The sequence below is a fragment of the Podarcis erhardii genome (assembly GCF_964252035.2).
Source record: "Podarcis erhardii genome assembly, chromosome: 8".
In the NCBI taxonomy this organism is placed as follows: domain Eukaryota; kingdom Metazoa; phylum Chordata; class Lepidosauria; order Squamata; family Lacertidae; genus Podarcis; species Podarcis erhardii.
Window position 1 is genome coordinate 84,369,443 of NC_138499.1, and position 24,932 is coordinate 84,394,374.

The 24,932-nt window shown below is 44.7% G+C and overlaps 1 protein-coding gene across 1 annotated transcript in view; it reads left to right on the top strand.

The window, feature by feature from the left end:
- The first annotated feature begins 20,867 nt into the window (after positions 1-20,867).
- The window catches only part of ADAMTS16 (ADAM metallopeptidase with thrombospondin type 1 motif 16), an 89,881-nt gene continuing 85,816 nt past the window's right edge, over positions 20,868-24,932 (top strand). Inside the window, exons 1-2 of the mRNA XM_081872597.1 lie at positions 20,868-21,131; positions 21,438-21,534. Of these exons, the coding sequence (XP_081728723.1) occupies positions 20,955-21,131; positions 21,438-21,534 (274 nt within the window). The 5' untranslated portion in view covers positions 20,868-20,954. The remainder of the gene's footprint in view (positions 21,132-21,437; positions 21,535-24,932) is intronic.

Genomic DNA, 24,932 nt, shown 5'->3' on the forward strand with positions numbered 1-24,932 from the left:
TTTGACTGTTGCAATATTCTTTTACTTTTGTTTAACTGTTTGTTTTGTGCTTTTCTCCAGTATTTTTATGTTGTGAACCGCCCTGAGATTTTCAGATGAAGGGCGGTATATAAACTTAATAAAATAATAATAATGCACATTCAAATTGAGGCGATGTGTTGAAGTTGAGGGCATGTGGAATAGCGGAAAGGCATGTGTGGGGGTGTAATCTCATGCACTATGCTAAACCAAACCAAAACAGCAGTAAGGGGGAAATTGTTCTCCAAGATTGGGGGGGGGGGCCAGAGGGAATAAGACATTGGTACACCAGGGATAAACCTGGAATACACTATCCATGTTGCTTGAAAGTGGTGTGGGGTGATAGATTAAGATTGGAAGGGGGAAATCCAAGTCAATCACTATTTATTTCGTATTTATTTATTTATTTACATATTTATAACCTGCATTACCATACACACACACACACACACACACGGAGTATTTTATTTTATTTGAATAAATTTTTATTAAGGTTTTAAAGATTACAGAAAAAAAGAAAAAATAATAACAATCAAAAAAGAAAAAAGAAAAAACAATACATGTATAAAAAGAAAAAACATCATCAAAAACCAAAAAACAGAAGAAAAAAGATAAAAAACAAGTCAAACCTGTACATCACTTACATACATTCACTTATTTCCTTGACCTCCTCACGCCTCCCATTTTTGTATTCTAATTCAATTTGTTGTTTCAGCAAATCCTTCCAACCTTATTTTTATCTTAATGATTTGTCTTAATATACTATAATTTTACATTCTCTCTTTCACCAACTTATTTTAACTTAATCCTTTATGTCATTTCTACTAAAACCACATAATTTTCTTTTCCCAACATCTTTCTAGCATTCCTTAATTTTACAATATTTTTGAAGATAAACTTTGAATTTTTTCCAATCTTCTTCCACCAACTCTTCTCCTTGGTCCCGGATTCTGCCAGTCATCTCAGCCAGTTCCATAACCTTCATCTGCCATTCTTCCCAGGTGGGTAGATCTTGTGTCTTCCAAAACTTTGCAATGAGTATTCTTGCTGCACACATATGCAGTATTAAATGAGCATGCTGTTGTTGAATCTCACCTATGATAAGGAATGAAAAAGACGTCCCATATCATAACTAATCTATAACTTGTGACCGTGCTGAAGCCTAGGATGAGAACTTAAGATAAATCATTACAAATGGGGCTTTCATTCTGCTCCCTCTCCTCTATTCAGCAGAACATTTTCAGACGACGAAGGGCCAAGCTGGGGTTAACTCTCCCTGACCAGAATGATGCAATGCACAATTGAGCCTCTGTCCTCCTGAGCCAAGCAGCTTTCACAGAGTGGTCCCTTTTAATTAGCAGCCTGAGATTTTCAGGACCTGACAATTTCTTAGTGGCAACTAGCCAATAAGAGGAGGCCAAGCGGCCTCTGTTTCAGTTTGGCTTGGGCTCAAGTCTGGTTGCAGGATGACAGCTTTTGGCACAGGTAGCATCTTACAGTGGCATGCAATTCGACAGGATGGGGGCGGGGAGCATGAAGCATATCATCAAATAAAAAACCCTGTCCATCTCTCCCCGCCCCCACCGCCCTTTCTGGTCCCCACTGTCCTTCCATCCACTTATTGCCTCCCAGCAAGCATTAGCAAGAAAATCGCTGATAAATCTTGATAAGAAAGTATTGGTGCTTGGTCCTTTTCTGGCACACTCCCATGGAACTCCAAATACCTCCAGGGGTGATGGAATTGACTGTTTGCCCAGAGAGCTTAAGCACAGGAAGGCCTGATGCAATGTTACGTGTGCAATAGCTAGATGATGACTGACTCCAAAGATTTTCCAAAGCTCAGTCGATAGAACAGGAGACTTTTAATCTCGGGGCTGTGGGTTCGAGCCCCACATTGGGGCTTTATCTACACTTTCCCTTCGTCCTATGATTTCTCCCATTTTCCCTGTGATTTCTAGGCTTGGGTCCGAGAGTTAATTCATTTACCCAGCCACTAATCCTGGAAAAAGACCCTGTGTTTACTGATGATTCAGAACAAATGTCAGTTGCGTGTCGAGGTGCCCAGGTCCACCCCAATAACTCACACATCACACAGAAATTTTTGTTTAAGATTTTTGGCATAATTTTGGCCACAACTTTATTAAAATACAAATTTGTGAGTGGTTGCTTAGGCATTGGTTGCGACTATCTGCCCCCACCATGGGGGACAGACTGACATTCCGCACGATGCGAAAATCAGAATGGGGGAATACACTTGGGGGTTACGCGGAGCAGGGAACCTGCCCTCACCTCAAATGCAACCAGGAGCTCATTGCTATGGCCCGAGCCCCCTCGACAGAGTGGACAAGCAATAGTTAGCTCCCAATTCCTTTAACGGAATCCCTTGCAGCAGCAGCATTAGAGGGGCAGGCACAGCCAATCCATGCCCCTCAACCAACCAAACCATAAACCAATGCCTAACCGCGAACCTTACAAGTTGTGACGATTTGCTACGCAGTAGGCAAAAACCAAATGGCCCCAGCCAATCAGCCAGATGGACAAAATTCCTACCAGGCCCCCGCTCCAAAGCAGATGACCCCATGACAGGCATAGCAAGGTCAAAGCGAACAACCCTATTCTAGGGAGGGAGGGAGGGAGGGAGGGAGGGAGGGGCAATCCAATGCACGGGCGAAAAGAGGAAGCCCTAGCCTCGTGCAAGGAGTTTTAGTATTTCTGGCTGTCAATCAATAAATGGCAACATTAGCTTCTTCCCAACAACAAGGGAAGCCCCAATCGCATCAGTGGCCAACGATCAATTAGCCCGCCCTCCAACTTTGGAGTGTCCTGGAGGCCCCCACCGCAACACGTGCTCTCCATGAAGGAGAACACGCTTTCTCAAAAAACCCTATGGGCGTGCGTTCCAATTCAGCAGTGAATTGGTTTTCTCAGAGGAAAGGAAACCCTGGAAGTGGAATCTTTGATTAGATGGATTAGAATATACAGTGGTACCTCGGGTTACATATGTTTCAGGTTACAGACTCCACTAACCCAGAAATAGTGCTTCAGGTTAAGAACTTTGCTTCAGGAGGAGAACAGAAATTGTGCTCCAATGGCACAGCAGCAGCAGGAGGCCCCATTAGCTAAAGTGGTGCTTCAGGTTAAGAACAGTTTCAGGTTAAGTACGGACCTACGAATTAAGTACTTAACACAAGGTACCACTGTACCTTGAAAAGCATCTCTGCCAATGCACCAGACCCTATGATTGACAGGTGAGGCTTTCTTCTGTTATGGAAGTGTTTGCCACCCTGGGCTCTTTGGGGAGGAAATTCAACATAATAGTAATAAAATATGATATCTTCTGGATTCTTCCACACCCATCTACTTGCCTTTGCTGAAGAGACCACAACAGGTGGACAGACTAGATCAGTACCTACTGACTAAGGGTGCTGGTGACTTACTTCAACAGTAAGTGAAATTGTAACCTATTTTGTTAGTTGCTTAGGATGTGCTGTCCATTTCTTCCTTTTCCTGATGGAAGTATCTTCCTTTATAACTTCTGTTATAGCAACTTCCTGCTGTTCTGCTGAAGTCAAGCTTCCTAATGTTGCCTGCGGTCCATCGCTGGGCTAAAGGCTTTGCAAAATGCAGCTTTGCTGGCTCTTAGGTTGAATGGTTTCTGCTAATAATAACGTTAAGGCAGGATGAAGTTTGGCATATCATTAAACAGCAGCAAATTGTCGGTTATTTAGCTTATTCTTTTATCTTTACCTTTCCGAATGAGATTTTATTTTTATTTTTCTGCTACAAGCAACAAGAAACCATGATAATATTCAGCTCCGTCCATCATTGACTTTGCTCCTGCCCACCACTGACAAGTTACCTCTAAAGGAATGTGGCACCTGGCAGAAAACAAAAATGGTTGCACATCCCTGTGTTTTAGCTTTGCCAGATTTCAGTTGACTTTGCTGAAGCTACAGAGGTTTTTGTTTTTAACTTGTAAAGGTAAAGGTAAAGGGACCCCTGACCATTAGGTCCAGTCGCGGATGACTCTGGGGTTGCGGTGCTCATCTCGCTTTATTGGCCAAGGGGTCCAGCATACAGCTTCCGGGTCATGTGGCCAGCATGACTAAGCTGCTTCTGGCAAACCAGAGCAGTGCACCGAAATGCCGTTCACCTTCCCACTGGAGTGGTACCTATTTATCTACTTGCACTTTTGGTGTGCTTTCGAACTGCTAGGTTGGCAGGAGCAGGGACCGAACAACGGGAGCTCACCCCGTCGCGGGGATTCAAACCTCCGACCATCTGATCAGCAAATCCTAGGCTCTGTGTTTTAACCCACAGCGCCACCCGCGTCCCTATTTTAACTTTATGTTGCCTTAAAAGACCTGGTACTGAAGGCTGGCTTGTAAATTGAACTAACAAACGAATAAATTGCATGTGTTTTCCATGCATGCAGATTTCACCGTCAAAAATGAGATTTAGAACAGTATTCACTGAATCTTAGAATCATAGATGTGGAAGGGACCACGAGGGTCACCTAGTCCAACTCCCTGCAATGCTGGAATATTTTGCCCGATGTAGGGCTCAAACCCATGACCCTGAAATTAAAAGTCTTATGTTCTACCAACTGAGCTATCCCTCGGGTAAGATTCTGGTTATGTATGCCTGCTCACAGCAGACCCAAAATACAACTGTTTGGGTTCCTCCCCACTTCCATGGGGAAGCTAAAGACTTCTGAACCCTGAGGGAAGGCAGACGTGAGGGAACCCAGACCAGGGAGTATAAATACCATCAGCTCCTGAGAGGACTCTTACTCTACATTTTATATAATGTATTTGTTCTGGTGTTTTAACACTGCATTGGCCAAAAGGTAGTATGTAAATAAATAAATAAATAGGGTTCAATCTGAAAAGAGTGGAGGGGAATTCAATGGATTATGTTTGTTTGGATTAGGCATCCCAACCCTAGTGTTAACCCATCCCAACACAGCAAACCCAACCAAATAAGTTCAGATTTCCACACCTGTTCCTGACCAAACCCCAAAGTTGAGCTATATCTCTAAAGGAATGTTATGGTATATACTCCAGCTCAAATGAAACATGGCAAAGCATGATAGTCACCCCGCCACCCCATAATTGAGGGAAATGTTTTGAAACTCAGGTAGGAAAAGTGACCAAACATGGGGCTTATGCCTGCCAGGTGTCAATTTCACTGAGGGCAAACAAAACCAATTGCAAGAGAAAGTAAGAGAGGGGAAAAGGGAAATAACTGCACAAACCTTTCTGCAGGCATTGCTGATCGAGAGCACTTTCAAAGATTTTCTTGAAATACAATGAGTATTGGCTCAGCCCTAATTTAACGGAGAAATGTGCTGAGTAATGGAGAATAAGCAAATGCTTGTAATGTGTGGCTTGGGGACTTGGATATGTATTACCCAACTCTTCAGCTGAAAAGGATCCCAGACCAGCTTACAAAAGATTAATGACAAACAACCTAGGCTTACAACCTAAAAGACATGGCACAAAAGAGAGAAAGGATGAGGAGAGGAGAGGAGAGGAGAGGAGAGGAGAGGAGAGGAGAGGAGGGGAGGGGAGGGGAAGGGAGGGGAGGCGAGGGGAGGCGAGGGGAGGGGAGAGGAAAATAAGCAAAATCAAGCACCAGCTCTTAAAGTTTTCAAGTTGTTTTAATGAAAACAGGTCAAAGAGCAGAGGAGCCAGAGAGAGTTGGCCTCTTAGCAGAGCAGATGAGCCTCTTAGCAGAGAAGATGGGCTGCTTCTCTTCTCTCCCTCTGTGGCAGCCAGGTGAGTTGCAGATGAGAGTCACAGGTGAGGTGGTCCGGTCCTTGTTGTATACCTGGGATGTGCTGCAAACCTAAATTGGTTTTCTGTCATTTTGTCACAACGTCCTCCTTCCTTCCCTCTACCACAGACAAAACATGTGAGGCGGATGCTCTGTGCCAAAGCACACAGGCACAGAACCCAAATTTGCAGACTTTCGCCCCACTGCACACTTTTTTTGAAGGTGAGGATGGTACAACTGAGGCTTCTGTGCGTACCAGCAGCCACATGGAGTTTCCTCCTCTTACAATCCATTATGCACATAGCAGAGCACACTGGTATGTGGCTGCTCCTCTACTGCACAAAGAGGACCATTGGCCCAATAAGTGTATGAACTGGGCTTTTGTTAGCAAATCTAGCCCGGTGAAACCGCAGAAGCAGACGGCAAACCCCCCACTTCCAGAGATGCTTTTCAAGGACGTCTGACAGTTTGAAGCTTAATAGTGGCAGGTCTTTGGGCATGTTGTTGGGTGGCCCCTTTCCAGAATGTCACACACTCTGTTTGAAAGAATTGTCATGAACGCTTGTTTCCATATATGCATATTAATGTATGATGTTGCTATCCTTGGCACCTCATCTATCAAACATCGTTGTTGACCAGCCACATTCTAACGTATCTTTAACTGTCAGCCATGAAGCATTTTTTTTTCCCTTTTGCTGTTGGCTTTGTAGGCTGCTCAAGCATCCATCAGTCATTCGGAACTGGTGGCTTCTGCAGTCTCCTGCTGACTTACAGGTGCTCTGTACCAAAGGAATTAAAACCCTACATGCCACCCTCTTGTTGTAGCTCTTCAGCAGCATGGGGGGGGGGGAAGTAGCTCAGAATGTTGTTAGGTGCTGTTCATCTCTTTGAATGGTAAGAAGCTCCAAAGACAGATACTCCAGGTTTATTCTCATTTAACTGTTACACACACACACAGAGAGAGAGGGGGGGGAGAGAGAGAGAATTTAAATATATCTGTTCCCCTAGGAAGCTCAGGTCAGCCACACATATTTTATCTTCACAACAATCCTAGGAAATAGTTACAGGTAGTTGGTCTGCCGTAGTCGAAACAAAATAAAAAAAATCCTTCCAGTAGCACTTTAGAGACCAACTAAGTTTGTTATAGGTGTGAGCTTTCGTGTGCATGCACACTTCTTTAGATACCCTAGATACCTAGGGAGTAAAGGTAAAGGTAAAGGGACCCCTGACCGTTAGGTCCAGTCGCAAATGACTCTGGGGTTGGAGCGCTCATCTCGCTTTATTGGCCGAGGGAGCCTGTGTACAGCTTCTGGGTCATGTGGCCAGCATGACTAAGCTGCTTCTGGCGAACCAGAGCAGCACACGGAAACGCCGTTTACCTTCCCGCCGGAGCGGTACCTATTTATCTACTTGCACTTTGATGTGCTTTTGAACTGCTAGGTTGGCAGGAGCTGGGACCGAGCAACGGGAGCTCACCCCGTCATGGGGATTTGAACCACCGACCTTCTGATCAGCAAGCCCTAGGCTCTGTGGTTTAGACCACAGCACCACCCACGTCTCACCTAGATGGCGATTGGCCTAATAGTTCACCTAGTGAGCCTCATGGCGAGCAGATCCAGACCTCTCCAGTCTAAGAACAACAAATAATAGATTAATAATAGCAAACTATTTTCAACATATAAATTAAAAAAATCATAACATGGCCACATCTCTGCTTCATAGTAAGTGGCTGATCCAACAAAATAAATCAAAACATGGCAGGTCATGCTCCAAGTAAATTATTTTGGTGTCATGGCTGTGATTCACGAGTGTCCTTTGTTAACTGTGGTAATATTTTTAATTAGATGAAGGGGCCTGGCAATTTCACTGGGCTCTGACACCAAATATCATTTCAGATGTACGACATCATTCTTATCCTTTATGTTTCTGTAGGAAAAGCCCATGATGCAAGCCCTTGGCAGCACGGCAAACGTCTAAGAATTTAGTTCCAGTCTGCTAGCAGAGGGCCTGTTCCGATGGTTGCCAGCTCCCATGTGGTATAAACACAGTATGAATCACTGCTTAGTTTTTCTCCTAGAATTCTGTGTTTTGCTGAGTATATTTTATATATCTTCCAACATAGATACAATAGGCTGGCCTCCATCTAAAATACTTCTTCTGTTGGGGCAGTGCTGAATTCCACTCTATAAGAGTGGAATTGACTGAGGAAAAAACTTTTTTCAAAATGGAAGGAAGGCTGGTCAGTTCCAGGCCAGTTCTGACTAGCTGGAAGCTACAGTGCGACAGCATGACTAGGTCCAGGTGTCCTAAAATATCAGAAAAGGCATTACCTACCTTATCGGGAAGGTATCACAATACAGGTTCATCTTAGCAATGCCCAACCCCCTACTCTGGGTTCACATGTAAAGCAAATATCTTCCAAGTCTAGCTCTTTTTCCTCTACGACGAAATCCCTCAGTGAATTTCTTCCAGTGTTTTAACTGCGTGGGCTGCAGATCATCTGGGAGGGCCTGAAACCAATATGATTGCTTTGGGAGGAATATCATCTTTATTGCCGAAATGTTTCCCAGCCAAGTCCTTCAGGAACAAATTTCCTCTTTCAGGCACATTATGAGAGGTTCATAATTTCCCTTTTTGAGCCGATGTATATCTTTTGTAATGATTATCCCTGGATAATTAAAACAGTTTGCTTGTAATGTTAGATCAGGCAGCTCACAATGTTAGATTAGACAGTTTCCGTGTTGCTAATTGCTGTTTCCATGACAAGTTAAGACACATAAACTGGGACTGAGTATAATTAATCTACAAGCCTTCTACATGCTAAAAAAAATCTGCTGGTGTCACTTTGAATTCTAGGATTCCCTCCCAAGGGTCAGGAAGAATGAGGAGGGGTTCTACAAATAGATTGATGACATGTGCTTGGCTTTCAATTTCTTACACATTGTTTTAATAATCCTTCTGATTTTATCAGCCAAGACTTTGATTGCAATAGCAAACAGAATCCCCAACAGAGGGCAACCCTGGTATTAGATCAGAATGTCTAGCATTCACACACACACACGTCTCCAAATTTGAATCGAGTTGTGAATCCAAGGCCATGAAATTCTCTCCAAATTGAAGTCTCCTGAGTAGTCTCAGCAGGAACAGCCACTCAAAGCTGTCAAATGCCTTGAAGGTATCAAGAGATAGTTGAGCCATGGGCTCTTGTTGACGTGTCCTTAATGCAATACCTTTAGGATCCATCTGATTGAATCTACAAGATCCTACCCAATGTAAACAACTTTATTGTACTAGCCATTGGCCATGACAAATCTGAATCAAAAATAAATACAAGCAAAAGGGGTGCTGTGCCACAAATAGTGAATCTACAACATGTCTACCTGGCACAGTTTAAAGTTTTCTAATATAATGAAAACACTTAGCTATTATGTCAGTAAGGAACTTTGCGTCCTGATTTACCTGTGCTATGGATGAGTAGGATCCCATCTCTACTGGATCTTTACCTAGTGTAGGGACTATGGTCAATCTACAGTGGTACCTTGGGTTACATACGCTTCAGGTTACATACTCTGCTAACCCAGAAATATTACCTCGGGTTAAGAACTTTGCTTCAGGATGAGAATAGAAATTGTTCTCTGGCGGTGCAGCAGCAGCGGGAGGCCCTGTTAGCTAAAGTGGTCTTCAGGTTAAGAACAGTTTCAGGTTAAGAACGGACCTCCAGAACGAATTACGGTAAGTACTTAACCTGAGGTACCAGTGTAGTTAGTTTCCGTGAACTGGGTATCTCTTTCCTTCCGAAATGCACTCACAGCTGAGAGATAAGCACCTCAGACAACACTTTATAAAAATTACTTGTGAAACCACCCTCTCATGGGACTTCCCATCTTTTCAGTCCACCTACCAGTTTTATTTCCTCATCTGACACAAGCTTGTTCCAATAATTTCTATGGCCTTCCATAAGAAGATGCTTTGTACATCCCTCGAGGTGTATAGTTTGTTGTAAAAGGATTCAAAAAGATTATTGGTGTTGCTTTATATGTTAGACTCCATCTTTCTTCTCTTGTACTTTATACTAAGGGTAATGTTCCTTTCAGCTTCCTTTCTCGCAGCCCTCACAAGCAGTTTTGAACTCATAATATCTATTGATACATGTCATTTGAACATTAATTCCCACCCCCTACCCTCAAGCCTTCAGCTCATTTGTTTTACTCAAAATACACAAAACACATTGGCATTCCTGTTTCTTTATACCTACTTTATAGAAGACCAATCTCCTAAAGGAGCTCATTGCAATTCGGTACATTTCCACAGTGCATTGGATTCACTTATAAACTGCCCTCTCAAGTCAGCTTTCAAAGAGTCACACAAGAAAAGTGTTATTCATACCACATGACCTGCATTAATAGGTGGGTAACAAATTTGGTGTATAAAATCAACTCTTCTAAAGTGGAATATAGTGTTGTAGATCATGATAACCCTATATAGACCATATTCCTGCAGGAGATTGTGGTTTTAGGGTATAACCCAGCCCAAATGATTTCCACACAAGCAACTGGAGCATTGGCTAAACTATCCCACTGACATTTTTGGGGGGGTTGTGCCCCTAATATATTGTTAGGCCCCATTTATTATTTAAAGCATTTCCTGTCAACATGACTGTTGCTGCAAAGGATTCAGTTTTGAATTACATACTCAAAATAGTGACAAATTCCTTATAAGTGGGAAAGCACTTTTTAATATATATATATATATATAAATCACTGACTTGTACTGCATAACTTTATCCCATAGATTCCCTGTTAAACCCATTATTTTATTTTCAGAGGAAAAGTTTAGAATCAGACTGTTTAATTTTCTTGAAAGGGTTCCAAACAGGGTCCTGAGAAGGAAGTCCCTAAGGAAATACTGTGGCTTTCAGAATTCATTCCTGCCAGTAGAAGACAAAAACCCTGTATATTAGTTTATTTCAGACCGAAATTTAAAACATTTATTAGGGGACTGGAAAGTAAAGAAAGTTTCATTGGTCCCGTAGACAATGAAAACTCATTCCATTGGATGTCCCATCTCTTTCAGGCATAGGCAAATTTTATGTGCTACCTCTACGAATCTTTCTCTGGATGTGTTGAGAATGTGCACACCAAGAGTTGCAACATGACTTGCCGTGTCCCAGGTGACTTGTGGGTGTCCAGTGGGTGACTTGTGGGTGTCCAGTGGGTATCCGCACCACAGCATGCCCCCAAATCCTTAGCAATGGGCAGAGGTTCAATGAGAGGTGTGGAGGGGTCCCTGAAGAGTCTACTCAATGTGAAATGTGTCCCTCAGGGACTTGGTCAGAAATAGTTGGAGGGGAGGAGGTTGGCAGGGCTCAGCCATGGGCAGCAGTCTGAGGTGAACCTGGGGACAAAGTATTAGCCAGAACTGAAGCAAAAAGCAGGAGGCAAGCTGGAGGAGCCAACCAGAAGTCAAAACTGAACCAGAGAGTAAAACAGCGTAGCTCAGGAAGACCATCATGCTCAAGAAAAGCTGGCCAGGAACAAGAATCTGGAGTACGTTTTTCCAGAAGGAAAGTGGAGCTATGCCAGGATCTGTAGCTACTACACACAGAAGCTACATGTGTACTTCAGTGGTTCTCTACATGGGACACAGTCCCTGCAAGAGGTGATGCTCCCTGGCCTTCCCTAAAAGGCATCACTGACCACAGCACTAATCCATATGAAGGACACTGTAGCCAGGCCCAACTTACCCATTGAGGATAGTGGCATGTGGCGCCAGGGTGCCAAGTTCTGGAGGGCATCAACACCAAATGAGTGCGCTGAGTGAGTGAGGGTGCATGCGCCGCTCCCATTGAGAATCAGCTCAGTTTTTTTTTTCCTTTTAGCCTGCAGGCACTGAATTCTGTGGGGCGCCAGAAGGCTAAAAGGGAAAAAACCGAGCCAACACTGCGTGGGAGCGGTGCACACGCCCTCGCTCGCTCAGCGCAGGCCCGCTCGCTCGGTGTGCTGCCTGCCGTGGCCACTGTGGCACGAAGCGGCCAGCTGAGCCAGGAGACACCGCGTCCAGCCTCCGCCTCTTCCCCACCAGAGGAGCCGCCCTCCAGCCACTGCCCGCCTCCTCCAGCCCTAAAAAAAGGTCAACTCTAAGAGGGGGGCGCTGGAGGGATCTCTGCACCACGGTGCTGGATATGATTAAGACGGCCCTGACTGTAGCACAGTCAACTTGAGGAATTAGGTGTTTGGAGTGAGTTTATCACCAGGGGGTAGGGGACTGGATTCTAAGTAGCCAGTACATTTGTTACCATCTGTAAGATGAAGACTGACCACACACACACACACACACACACACACACACACACACACTGTAGTCCTAGGTAGATAAAAAGAAGAATATGTTATGGCTATTTGGGTGCTAGAAAACCCTACACAGCACTATGGTTTTCAGACTTTTCTGTCTCGTCAGGAGGAACATTTACGCTGGGTTTCTTCCCCCCCCCCCCTTTCACTCCATGCAACTCACTGAACTGCTCTTAACTGCTTTCACCTTTGACACGGTAGTAAAAACTAGTTAACCATCCCAAGGGGTTTTGTTTTAACAGGTGAGGGAACATGAGCATTGTGGCACTTTGCTTATGTGCTGCAGTCCAAACAAATAGATCTTACTTGTTTTACGATATCATTCATGTGTAAATGCAAAGGCATATGACCGCCCTTTCGCTGAAACATGCTGGGGACTGAAGCATGATTGATAGGCTTGTAAGGGTGCAAGGCTCTGAAATGGTCAGGAGAATTCCTCAACATCTTTCCAACTCTACGTAGAGTTCGGCTCAGGCACACCTAAGCCTGTTTACTTCACTGGGTTTAAACATCTCTAACTTTTTAAAAGATTGGGCTTGTGCATGCCTAACCAAAATCTTGGGGATGAGGGAAGTGACACAGAGATCCATCTTATCAAGAGGCTATGCACACAGCATGGGAAGGTACCAACTAAGGTTGTGATGATGCCTACTTCACAGAGGGTAGACTTGGCATTTGAAGGAAAGTCAGAGAGAATAGACATCTGCTTGAAGGTGGCCTTTATTTGAAGGGCTGCCCAGTTGAAGTCTGGTTTAAAGATCCTAAGTATCCTAAGAAGGACGAACAGGGGCCTTGAAAGTTGCCCATCCAGTGTGCTAAAGAGTATATGAAAAAACATTGTTCTGGAGTAAGCATATCAGTACGTAATGAATGAAGCTTTGCAGGGTTAAAGAAATAGAAAAATGGTGTAAAAAGTATAAAGATAGGGGTAATCTACATTAGACACAACAACTTATAAAGAGTAAAAATTTCGAGGTCTTAGAATAAAGGAAGTCAATATGTGTATATGTATGTAATGATTAGATTAGAATATGGTTTTATTTGTAGATGTGTGTTTTGGGGTTTTTTCGTGTTCTTTTTTTCTCTTGTGATTTTTTTTCTTGTTTCTTGTTTATTTTGGATTCAGTGTTTGCAATTTTTGTTGTAATTTTGCATTGAAAATAAAAGAAAAAAGAAAGTTGCCCATTCAGTTAGTACCTGCACAACAGACACACAGGTAACTGGGTCACAGTCCTCCCCACTATGGTAAGAAGATATACTGTATTTATATTTAAAGCATAGCAGTCATTTCTAAATTTGCCCATGTGCATATAAATTAGTACATTGATTATATGTTTTTGCAAAATCTGTGCCCCCTTTATGTCATCTTTTTTAGGCTATGCAATTCATCTTTTCTAGCAATGTGTAAGTGGCAATCCAAGCTACCACTTGGTCTGCATCCCAAAGTGACCTTGAGAGGTGTGAGACCTACTGCATGCCACAGTTGTGCCAGATGTGTGAGGCCCTGTAGCACTGTGGTTTCTTTTTTATTATTTTATTGGGGTTTCACAAACAGAAAAAAGAAAGTAATTACAGGAAAAAAAGGAAAAAATTACAAATACAAAAATACGAAAAAAATACACAATACCTGGAAAATAAAAAACAATTAGGAAAAAGGGAAAAAAATCAATCTTTTAATATCTTAAGTTTTGTTTACTTGTTTCCTGACCTCCTCACACCTCCCTTTTTTGTATTCCAGTTCACATGGTTAATTCAGCAAATCCTTTCCCTCTTTGTTTTTATCTTAATTCTATATCTTAACATATTATAGTTTCATATTTTCATCTGATTATCAATCCATTTTTTACATACTCTTTTTAGCCTTGTTGCTAAAGCCGTTTCATTTCAATCCAACATCATTTTAACATTCATTAATTTTACAATGTTTCTGCAAATAGTCTTTAAATTTCTTCCAATCTTCTTCCACCAACTCTTCTCCCTGGTCTCGGATTCTGCCAGTCATTTCCGAGCACTGTGGTTTCTTCTCACATTGTGTGAGATGCTTGCATGTAACCTAAGACTTCTGAAAGGTCACTGGAAGGAGCTATGTTGAACCAGCTCTTTTGCCACTAATATGGTGACGTTGGAAGAAGCTCTAAGTTAATGGTTGTCTCAATTCAACAACCTTGTCAATAAGAGGTCTGTACATTCTAGTATTTTCCCCTTCTTCAGCTAAGCAAGCTTCTATAATAGCCCTCTTCTGTATAAGGCAACAGCAAAGTGAGAAAGAAACTTATTTTGTCTTCTTCAATCAGTCAACCAACACTATCACCAGAAACTTCTTCCATGAAGCAATTTGCTGAAGAAAGCAAGCACACACAGACTGCAAATATTATCAAATGATCAGCCTTTCCTTGGAGATGAACGAGGAAACTCCCAATGATTTAAGCACAGGACCACACAGACGGTTGGGAGTGGTGAGATCAGTTACAAAGAAGGATAAGGCTATAAATTTCCCATGGCTATCGCACACAGTCTGCTACACCTGGCCTTTGCAGAGGTCCTGGGAGATGGCGATCAGTTCTGCTGTTGGTAGAACTTGTTCCTTATCTAAGGATTAAAAGAATTTGACCAACTGCAGAGAGAGAATGAGAGGGGGAGCATGCAGAATGAGAGGCAAAGCAGCTGCTAGATGAGTTCAGTAGAGTAAATGTGTAACTGAGGTCAGAAATTGGCAACATGGCTTCAACCTAGGTCATTTCTGTGCACCATTTAGTGATGAAAGATGAGGAGTCCTCCTGGCAGGGCTGTTCTTTTAGAGCAAACACAGGAAAGTAGAGAGTGAAAGTGTAAAGCAGCCATGGTTGATGCCTGCAGTTGGAAAGGTTGGGATCTTTCCAGAGTCAAGACCTGTTAAGGGCCCATCAAAACCCAATGCTGCCATTTTGCTTTTGCTTCAAATATGGCTCACACCAAGTGAGATGAAGCACCTGAATCTCCTGTCACAATAGAGTTCAGGGATGATTTCTATCCAGGTAGGGCCTTCATAGAATGCACTGGCCTGGCTCACAATTAACGCTAAGCCAAGCCAAGGCTATGTGTCAGTGAGTGAGCTTGTAGCCATTCGTGGGGGGGAAATCACAACTGATTCACTCCTCCTTTGGTGCTGCTGCTACTGCTTAAACCTGGGCTTGTGGTTTCTCTCTCTGGAGAGAAAATTGTAATTGGTAACCAAGGTTTGTCCTGAAGGTCCTGCTAATCGAGTACAGTCGTACCTTGGATCCCGAATGCCTGAAACTCAGAAATCTTGGCTCCTGAACGCCGCAAACCTAAAAGTGATTGTTCTGGTTTGCGAACGTTCTTTTGGAACCCGAATGACCGAGGGGGCTTCCATGGCTTCTGACTGGCTGCAGGAGCTTCCTGCAGGCAATGAGAAGCCACAATTTGGTTTTTGAACATTTTGGAAATCAAACTGACTTCTGGAAAGGATTCTGTTTGACTTCCAAGGTACGACTGTACTATGAAACACCACCCACTGCCTGGCATAAAGCACCCAGATATTCCCATCTCCCTCATGTAATCTCAGTGACTGCCCTTTGAGATAGAAGATGCATTCTTGATCCTATTTATAATCTAAATCCTGGTACAGAATGTGTCTTCAAAACATCCTGTAGCAGCCGCCCAGTTGCCTTGTCGACATTTGCAAAGAACAAGCAAATCTCCTTGCACATGACTGAAGAGCCCACACGTGGCTCTGTGGGTCTAGCACCACTTATAAATGCTAGCTTTTAATGAGGTAAAGTTTGAAGGTCATTTTAGTCTGTGGTTTCTGCCAATGTAAAGACAAGGAAGTTACTCAGTTTCCACTCAATGATTTATTATGATCTATTTCTCCTTAACAGGTGAAAAATTGACCTTGACGTTTAACCAAGGTGAAGACATACGTTTGTGAGACAGTATATATTGGCCCATCGCCAGATATAATCTTCTTTAATATTATATTGGCTTCAAATCTAATCATGTCCAGGTCTGTATAAATGGTGCCACACGAAGCCCAAAGCAGCCAACTCAACGTGTAAAATATGCTTGACAGTCACCCTAGCTGCTTGGTTAGATGGATGACTAGGGACGTTGCAGCAATGATAGTTGATTCCCATTAAGACCAGTGGGATTTACTTCCAAGGAAATATACTTCAGAATCAGCTGCCATCCTTGTCCTGCCGTCTGATGTCTTTTGAGTTCTAGAATTCCATTGGTTTGGAGGAAAATGTTTCATTCTCCTCTTCATCGTAAAAATATCCAGCGTTTCTAATGTAGCTGTGAGTGTCACTGCAGACCTTGAACCGTTAAGGATGCCAGGGGTGTTGGAGCTTTGCCCAAGAACATCAGTCTTGAAGGCTGGATCCTAGCCTAGAGAACCAGCTGTGGCTTAGCTCCCACTGAGGTGCTTAATCTGTATCTGGGTTGTATCATTTCAGACTGCAGGTGGGATCTCATGTGATGAAATCCTGCCTCATTGTTTAAAAAATTTCCATACATATAAAACTTAGCATGTTAGGGAGAAGGCTGTGATTCACAGTATACCTAGTGGTCCAGGCTAGCATAATTTGTGACTCACTAGATGGATCACAATTTCATATTTTATGTAAGAAAGCAAGAGGGGGAGACGTTTTATTGTCTAGCCTACAGGGCCTTTGCAATTTCCAATACAAAATCAACTTGAAAACAACCAAAAATATATATAAATTCTGTGTACACCCAACATTTCACTTGGAAAAAAATAAAACAAAGTGATATTAAGGGAAATGTTTCCTGCATGGAAACAGCTGTTCAGAAGAGAGGGTTTTTGGCAGGTGTCAATTCAAACAGCCTCAGAGACAGAAAAACTGCACCTGGAGAAAATTCCCCTTCCCGCACGACTACGAAAGGTTCACCTCTACTCTTACTCACTTGGCTTCCATCCTTAGAACTGGTTCTGCCTCTGTTCTGTCACTTCGGCCTGAAGGCTGGGAGTAAATGATTCAGATTTCTCCACCTATACGCAGAACATGGCGCCGATGCTTTGGTGTGGGCATGGCAAAAATGCTGGCTGCGGGAGCAGCTGCAAACACCGAGTTAAGCATTTGTGCCTCAACCATTCCCAGCTCCTTCTTCCGGATGAGCTCTCCCCCCCACCCCCCAACAAGGCAGCAAAATGCCATGCAATTTGTCACAGCACTGAAAGTTGTGTCATTCTCCTCCGCTTGCCAATTTTGCTAATACATTTGGTTTGGCCAGCTGGCAAGCAGAGAGTTTCATAGTATGCATTTTCCTGTAAGCATCCAGGCCTTTCTGCACCTAGACTCACTTTATTCATGCCTGCACAGAGTCAGAACCAGTCGCAATAGTGGGAACTGGCAGTGGGGGAATCAAATTCTTAGGTGCCTGCATCAAATTTGGGTAATCAGGCACATTATTTCTCTCTTGGGAGGGGGGCGGAATACATGAATTGTTTTGACTTTTTAAAAATTTATCATCTTATTGGCTGCAATCCTGTACACCAGAGGTGGGAGATTTAGTCCCAGACCGAAATCAGCCCTCCAGGCCATTCTGCCTGGTTCTTGGGATTCTCTCCTGGTTATATCTCCTCCTGGACCACATCTCTCACCTTCTTCCACACCCTCCTTGAGTGGTTTACTCATCTGAAATGTGCCCTTGAGCTCTGATAACTTTGGTCGATGGCCTGGATGAAAAAAAAAGAGAGAGAAGGGTTTTGTGACTGTGTGAAGAAACTAGCATTCTGTAGAAAGGCACACTTTTCATTCATTGCTCTGCCTGCTTTTTGCACTGAGGTCCGGCTCCGAGGGCCTTCTGGTGATTCCCTCCCTGCAAGAAGTGAAGCTACAGGGGACCAGGCAGAGGGCCTTCTCGGTGGTGGCGCCCTCCCATCAGATGTCAAGGTAATAAACAACTATGTCTTTTAGAAGACATCTGAAGGCAGCCCTGTTTAGGGAAGTTTTTAATGTTTGAGGTTTTATTGCACCAGTCAAACCCTATAGATAGAACAACCTTCCCGGCAAACATGGGCATAGGCAGGAATTTTGTTGTTGGGCTTTGGGGGGGAGAGAGATCACAGATAACCCCCCCCAAAAAGGACATTACAGTGGGGCAGGTTTCTGCTGGGTGGGCCGGAACTCAATTGAGTATTTTCAATGCTTTTCAATACTTTTTGTGGATTGGGGGGGCATCAGCTTCCCCCTATGGCTACGCCCATGCTGGCAAAGGACGCCTGCTGATGCACATGGGCAGTGGCGTAGCGTGGGGTGCAGGGGGGCCGGCCGCGCCGAGCGCAACATCTGGGGGGGCACGCTCGCACTCGAGTGCTAAAATCCACGGGTTAGGGGGCACAAATTACTTGCCTTGCCCTGGGTGCTGACAACCCACGCTACACCACTGCACATGGGATCTGTGGAGGTGAATTCTCCCTCCTGTCCCATCATCATCTCAAAAGAGAACTGCTGCTTTGCTCTTATATTTCATTGTGTGTGACTTAAGGCACGTGGAGGGGGGGGGTTCCATAGAGATCCTGCTTGGCCCCTCTCCATGGGATGTCCTTCCCCAGTCCACAAGCAGCATCCAGGGAATCTCTGCTTCCTCACCTCAGGAGCAGATAAAATCTACTGAGGATCATAGAAATTAGGGTAGATTTAGAAATGGGGCCCAAGTCCACCAGTGACAGAAACCATGTCCCCACTATGTAGCGTCACTGTAGCTAGGCTTGGTCTACCTCTAAACGTAAAGGGTAAAGGGACCCCTGACCGTTAAGTCAAGTCGCAAACGACTCTGGGGTTGTGGCGCTCATCTTGCTTTATTGGCCAAGGGAGCTGAGGTTTGTCCACAGGCAGCTTCCAGGTCATGTGGCCAGCAGGACTAAGCCACTTCTGGCGAACCAGAGCAGCGCACGGAAACACTGTTTACCTTCCCGCCAGAGCGGTACCTATTTATCTACTTGCACTTTGACATGCTTTTGAACTGCTAGGTGGGCAGGGGCTGGGACCGAGCAACAGGAGCTCACCCCATCATGGGGATTTGAACCGCCGACCTTCTGATCGGCAAGCCCTAGGCTCTGTGGTTTAGACCACAGCAGAAGAATAAAGTGTCAGACTCCTGAGACAGGCAGATGGCAGACATGATAATTGCCTGCAGGCAGAAGATGACCTCTCTGGAGATTTCCAATCTATATGTTTTTGGGTTGTTTTTTTAAAGGATTCTTTAAGTAGAAAAGTATATCAGAAAGAAAAAAACTATTTTGGCTGTGTCCTCTGGTGTCAAATTTCAGCAGTGCCCTGTGCAATGCCCTGCCCCTCGCACTCCACTGTAAATCAAAGTTGTGCCCCGGTGGCACCCACACACTCCCCCAGGCAACTGAATCAATTGTGCTCCCCTAAATCTGCCTCTGTCCTAGTTTTACTGCTCGTTTTTTTTTTTTTTTAAATGAGGAAAATTAATGTAAAAAACCAAATGAAAACAGTGACATTCTCCAACTGCTTCCGGAAATGGTAATTTCACCCACCCTGGAAGAATGGCAGATGAAGGTGATGGACTATATGGAATTGGCGGAAATGACTGGCAGAATCCGAGACCAGGGAGAAGAGTTGGTGGAAGAAGATTGGAAGAAATTTAAAGACTACTTGCAGAAATATTGTAAAATTAAGGAATATTAGAATGATGTTGGAATGAAATTAAGTGGTTTTTAGCAGTAATGCTATTAAGGAGTATGTGAAAACGGATTGTAAACAGTTGAGAAAGTAAAGTTATAATATATTAAGATAAAAACAAAGAGGGAAAGGATTTGCTGAATTAACCAACTGAATTGGATTACAAAAAAGGGAGGTGTGAGGAGGTCAGGGAAATAAGGGAATGAAGGATAAACATGGAAAGATGGATCTATTTTTAATTGTTTTTGTTTTTCTCTGTGTTTTTGTATTTTTTTCTTTTTGTTTATTTTTTTGTTTATTCTTTTTATGCCTGTAACCTTTTTTTGAAACTTCAATAAATATCTTTTAAAAAAACAAACAGAAATGGTAACTTCATTCTTTCACTGTTGAAATTTACCACTTTCGTTCTCTCCCTCTCTCTGAGAGATCGGCAAAGAAGCACACTCTTTACCTGCTCAGGAGCACTTTCACCTATTGACAGTACTGTATTGCAAAGTTAAACCCTGGCAGCAAAGCTGATCTCTCCAGGGCAAATGGGCATGGAATAATCCCTGGTTCCCTATGCGCTCTCTCTCTCTCGCGCTCTCTCTCTCTCTCTCTCTCTCTCTCTCTCTCACACACACACACACACACACACACACAAAAACACACTTGTCTGCATAATTTGGCCGGCCCCCGCCCCTCTTGCTCCGCGAGGACAAAGGCAGAGTCGGCGAGCTTGCGCGCAAAGTCCCACGCCCCTCCCCTCTCTCCTTTGCCGAGGGGCGTCCTTCGCCTCTACGTGGGAGGAGGAGTAGGGGGGCGGCAGAGGCAGCAGCAGGTGCTGGGCGGGACAGCGAGAGCTGCCCCCTCGGCAGAAGCCGGCCGGCTGCCCCCGCCCTGCCCAACGGAGGCTGCTGCTGCTGCCGCCGCCGGAGCGCAGCTGGGGCGCCTGGCCATGGCGAGCCGCACCTGGCGCGCCGCGCAGCCCCGACCTGCCGCCTCCTGCCTCGCCCGCGCAGCCCGCCGCCCCCGCCGCCCCTCTCGACGAGGCACCTTTTAGCCGCTGGGCGTCCCTCTCCCGCAGCAGCCAAGCGAAGGAGGGCTCCGCTCATTCCTGCCATGCCTGCGCTTTAGGCTGCCGCTCCGGGGCATGCGGCTCCCGGCCACCCTGGCAGCGCGCTCCGCTTCCCTCTCCAAAACAGGAGCCAGGCGCCCGGGCTGCTCCGTCGCTAGGGGTGGTTTGCGGAGCTCCGCTTGGCGGGAGAGGATGCCGTCCGGCAGCCTGGCGGGGCTGTGGCTTTGGCTGCTCTTCCAAGCGCAGCTCCAGGTAGGTTCTCCCAGAACAGCTGTGCGAAAGCCGCCTCTCTCTTTCTCTCTTGCAAACTGCAGTAAAGCCAGTATTCGGTGATCTTCGCGGCAGGATCACCCCAAATAATACTGATGGCGTTAAGAAGGACTTTGCAATACAGAGAGTCCATAAATCAATTATGCTCCTTGTAACTTTTCCCCGTTTGCCTATATTTCTTAAATCTTTGTATATATCCATCCAGAAGGGTGGGGTATAAATAATAGCATTATTATTGTTATTGTTGTTGTTGTTGTTATTGTTATTGCCACCCCCTCGCTTTTCCAGGGTGCACCTGTGACATGTGCTGTTCAAGCAGCCGCTGGGAGCCCAGATCTCCTTTCCTCTTTGCACTCTGAGTTGTTGGAGTTCACAGACAACAGTGGTAAGTGAGTAGAGTAGATCCTATATTGTATTAACCCTTCTGATTGGTTATATTAGCCTGTAAGGGAGTTGGCTGGTGTCTAATGGAAATGATCTCTTTGGCTTCCTTTATAATTCTCTGTGTATGTTCAGGAGCTCTTCTGAAATCGGGCTTGTAAAGCCCGATGCCTGTTTACTCAGAAGTCAATGAGTTTCCATGTATTTAGGGAGACTTGCTTCCGAATAAGGGTGCATAGAATTGCAGTCACATGGTGAAATCCTGTGCATGCCTCCCGTGAAGTAAGCTCCATTGAGTTCAATGGGACCTTTCTCTAGGTGGGTGTGCATAGGGTTTTATTTGGAGTGGTTGATTGAGGTTCTGCCCATATTAATAGGATTGATAACTCATGCACCTGGGATCACAAAAGTGTTTTGAAAGAGGTGTTGCTAATGTTTAGATTCTGTGGCTGTTGTAGGCTACATGTCCAATGCAGGTCTACTGAGAAATAAGCCCCACTGAGCCCAATAGGGCTTTCTCCCAATTACATCTTAATTCCAAAAACATACGACTGGGCTGTAAACAAAACCTGCTGCTTTCTATAAATGAATAGTGAAAACTCTTTGATTAATATGTTGATATCTGGAATAGCAGAGATTGTGAAATATGGGCTATACTTGATGCATTGGCTTTGATCGGCGTTAACGGATTTCCACAGGCACATAAATGTATATGCTATTTTAGCGTGGCTTTCTTAAATTAAACTGATATATTTGTAACTGGCTTTCTTCCCATCTGGAGTGGCTGCTGCCCTGCAACATAAGACCTAAGAATAATAACTTAATGGGTGAGGAAATCACATCCACACACATTCAAGCTAATGAGTAACTGTTGCCCTCAGTGAGGTCTTACTTACTACATGGTGAGAGGAGCCCAGAAGGAAAGGTCTGCCCAATTGCTGAGTTGCTCCACTCAGAATTGAGCCTCATTAACAATCCAAATATTGTGGGGTGCAGAATCTGTACCCTTTCCTCACGATTGTGACTGGTGGAAGTTCAGCCTTTGTTTTTATTAGGCTTACAAAACTTCCAGATGCAAAATACCGTATTTTTTGCTCTATAAGACTCACTTTTTCCCTCCTAAAAAGTAAGGGGAAATGTGTGCGCGTCCTATGGAGCGAATGCAGGCTGCGCAGCTATCCCAGAAGCCAGAACAGCAAGAGGGATCGCTGCTTTCACTGCACAGCGATCCCTCTTGCTGTTCTGGCTTCTGAGATTCAGAATATTTTTGTTCTTGTTTTCCTCCTCCAAAAATGAGGTGCGTCTTGTCGTCTGGTGCATCTTATAGAGCGGAAAATACGGTACCCTACTGGAACTACCCTGTTCTGTAACAGTGTCAGAAAGCAACATGATGAGTAAAGCATAATTGTTTTTAACTACTCACCTGGTTGCCATAGGTGATTAGGAAGGTCACCCAGGTGAGGGAGTGAGTGAGCAGGCTGTCTGAAGATGGGTGGAGTGTTTGTCCCTTCCTCTGACAAGTCACCTATGTTTCTGGGCAGGGGGTGGGGGCACTCTTTTCATAGAAACCCAGCAAGGTCACAACAGAGATGTGCAGTGCTTGACCCCCCCATCTTTCAGCATCTCAGTTTGTTAACTATGTTGGGAGGCTCCCGTCCCCGTCCCCCCGCCGCCATGGAGGAGTCTTGTAGGCTCCCAGGAAAGGCACAGATTGCCTCTACCATTCTCTGGCAGCCACGTGGATTTTCCATACTGGTTGATGCTCACAAATCAAAGGTCATTCTCTCCCATCCAGCAGAGACACCAAAAAGGACCAGCAGCAGATGGAAAGAGCTGCCAGGCTGGTGTCTTTCTGTTGCTAGACATGGAGCAAATGGGCCTCATGCCTGCCTAACATGGAATCATAGAATTGGAAGGGACCCTGAGGGTCATCTAGTCCAACCCCCTGCAGAGCGGTGGACTCGTAATCTGGGGAACCGGGTTCGCTTCCCCGCTCCTTCACATGCAGCTGCTGGGTGACCTTGGGCCAGTCACTCTTCTGTGAAGTCTCTCAGCCCCACTCACCTCACAGAGTGTTTGTTGTGGGGGAGGAAGGGAAAGGAAAATGTTAGTCTCTTTGAGACTCCTTCGGGTAGTGATAAAGTGGGATATCAAATCCAAACTACTACTACTTCTACTTCTTCTTCTTCTTCTTCTTCTTCTTCTTCTTCTTCTTCTTCTTCTTCTTCTTGCCCAACATGGGGCTCGAACCCCCATGGCCCTGAGATTTAGAGTGACATGCTCTACCAACTGAGCTATCTGGATCAGGGTGTTAATTGGGTACTTGGGCTTATTCACACGCACCATGCTTCTGTTTATATTCATACAATGACAGCACAGCCCTTTGTCTATGTAAGTCCCACTGAGTTGAATGGGACTTACCCCCAGGTAACCATGCATAAATATACAGTGGACACTCGGGTTGCAAACATGATCCTTGTGGGATGCATGTTCACAACCCGCAGTGTTCGCAACCCGCAGCGGCGCGTCTGCGCGTGCGCGGGTTGCGATTTGGTCTTCTGGACATGCACAAAGCGTGATTTAGCGCTTTTGTGCATGTGCGACCGCCGAAACCTGGAAGTAACCTGTTCCAGTACTTCTGGGTTTTGGCGGGTCCATAACCTGAAAAAACGCAACCTGATGCAGCTGTAACCCGAGGTATGACTGTAGTTGGTTGGCAGCAAAGGGGCTCTATCACCAGCCTGCTAAGCTTAGAAGCTGGATGCAGGAGGAGCAAACCCTCTTCTTGCAGTCTCAGCAATCGGCGAGGAGGCAGGGAGCCTGCCATCCAGGCCACTGCCACCACCAAACACTGCGAGCGAGCAAGTCTTTTTTGAAAAATGTTGCAGGGCTGTGACTTTTGAGAGCCTATTTACAAGTCTGTATTAAAAGAAGTTCTGCTGGTGGAGATAAGAAGGAAAACACCAGGGGGTGCTGAATAGTGAACATTAGTAGCCTGAAACATTCAGTAAAGGTCTCCCTGGAATTCAAGTGGAACTTTCTCGTTAAGTTTATCAGGACTTTTATTTGAGATGTTCTCAAGATAGCATTTAAACAGCTTTGGGGAAACTGCTATCTTTTGTAGGTTGGAACTAGATGGAACACATGGCTTCTGGCAAAGATGGAGCTGTCGTGTATATAATTCTCCCCTTTCCCTCTGTTGCATCTAGTAAAGATTATCTGGGCCCTAAACACAACAAGATTACTCACATCCTCACTGCTATTAGAATAAGTTATGTGTTTGCATCATCTACCCTTGAAATGCAGCGTAAATGCTAGGTCTGTAATCGCTAGGAAAATGAATCTGCTTAAAAAAAAAATTGTGATAATGGATTAATGGATCGTGTTATGCAGGAATGCAAA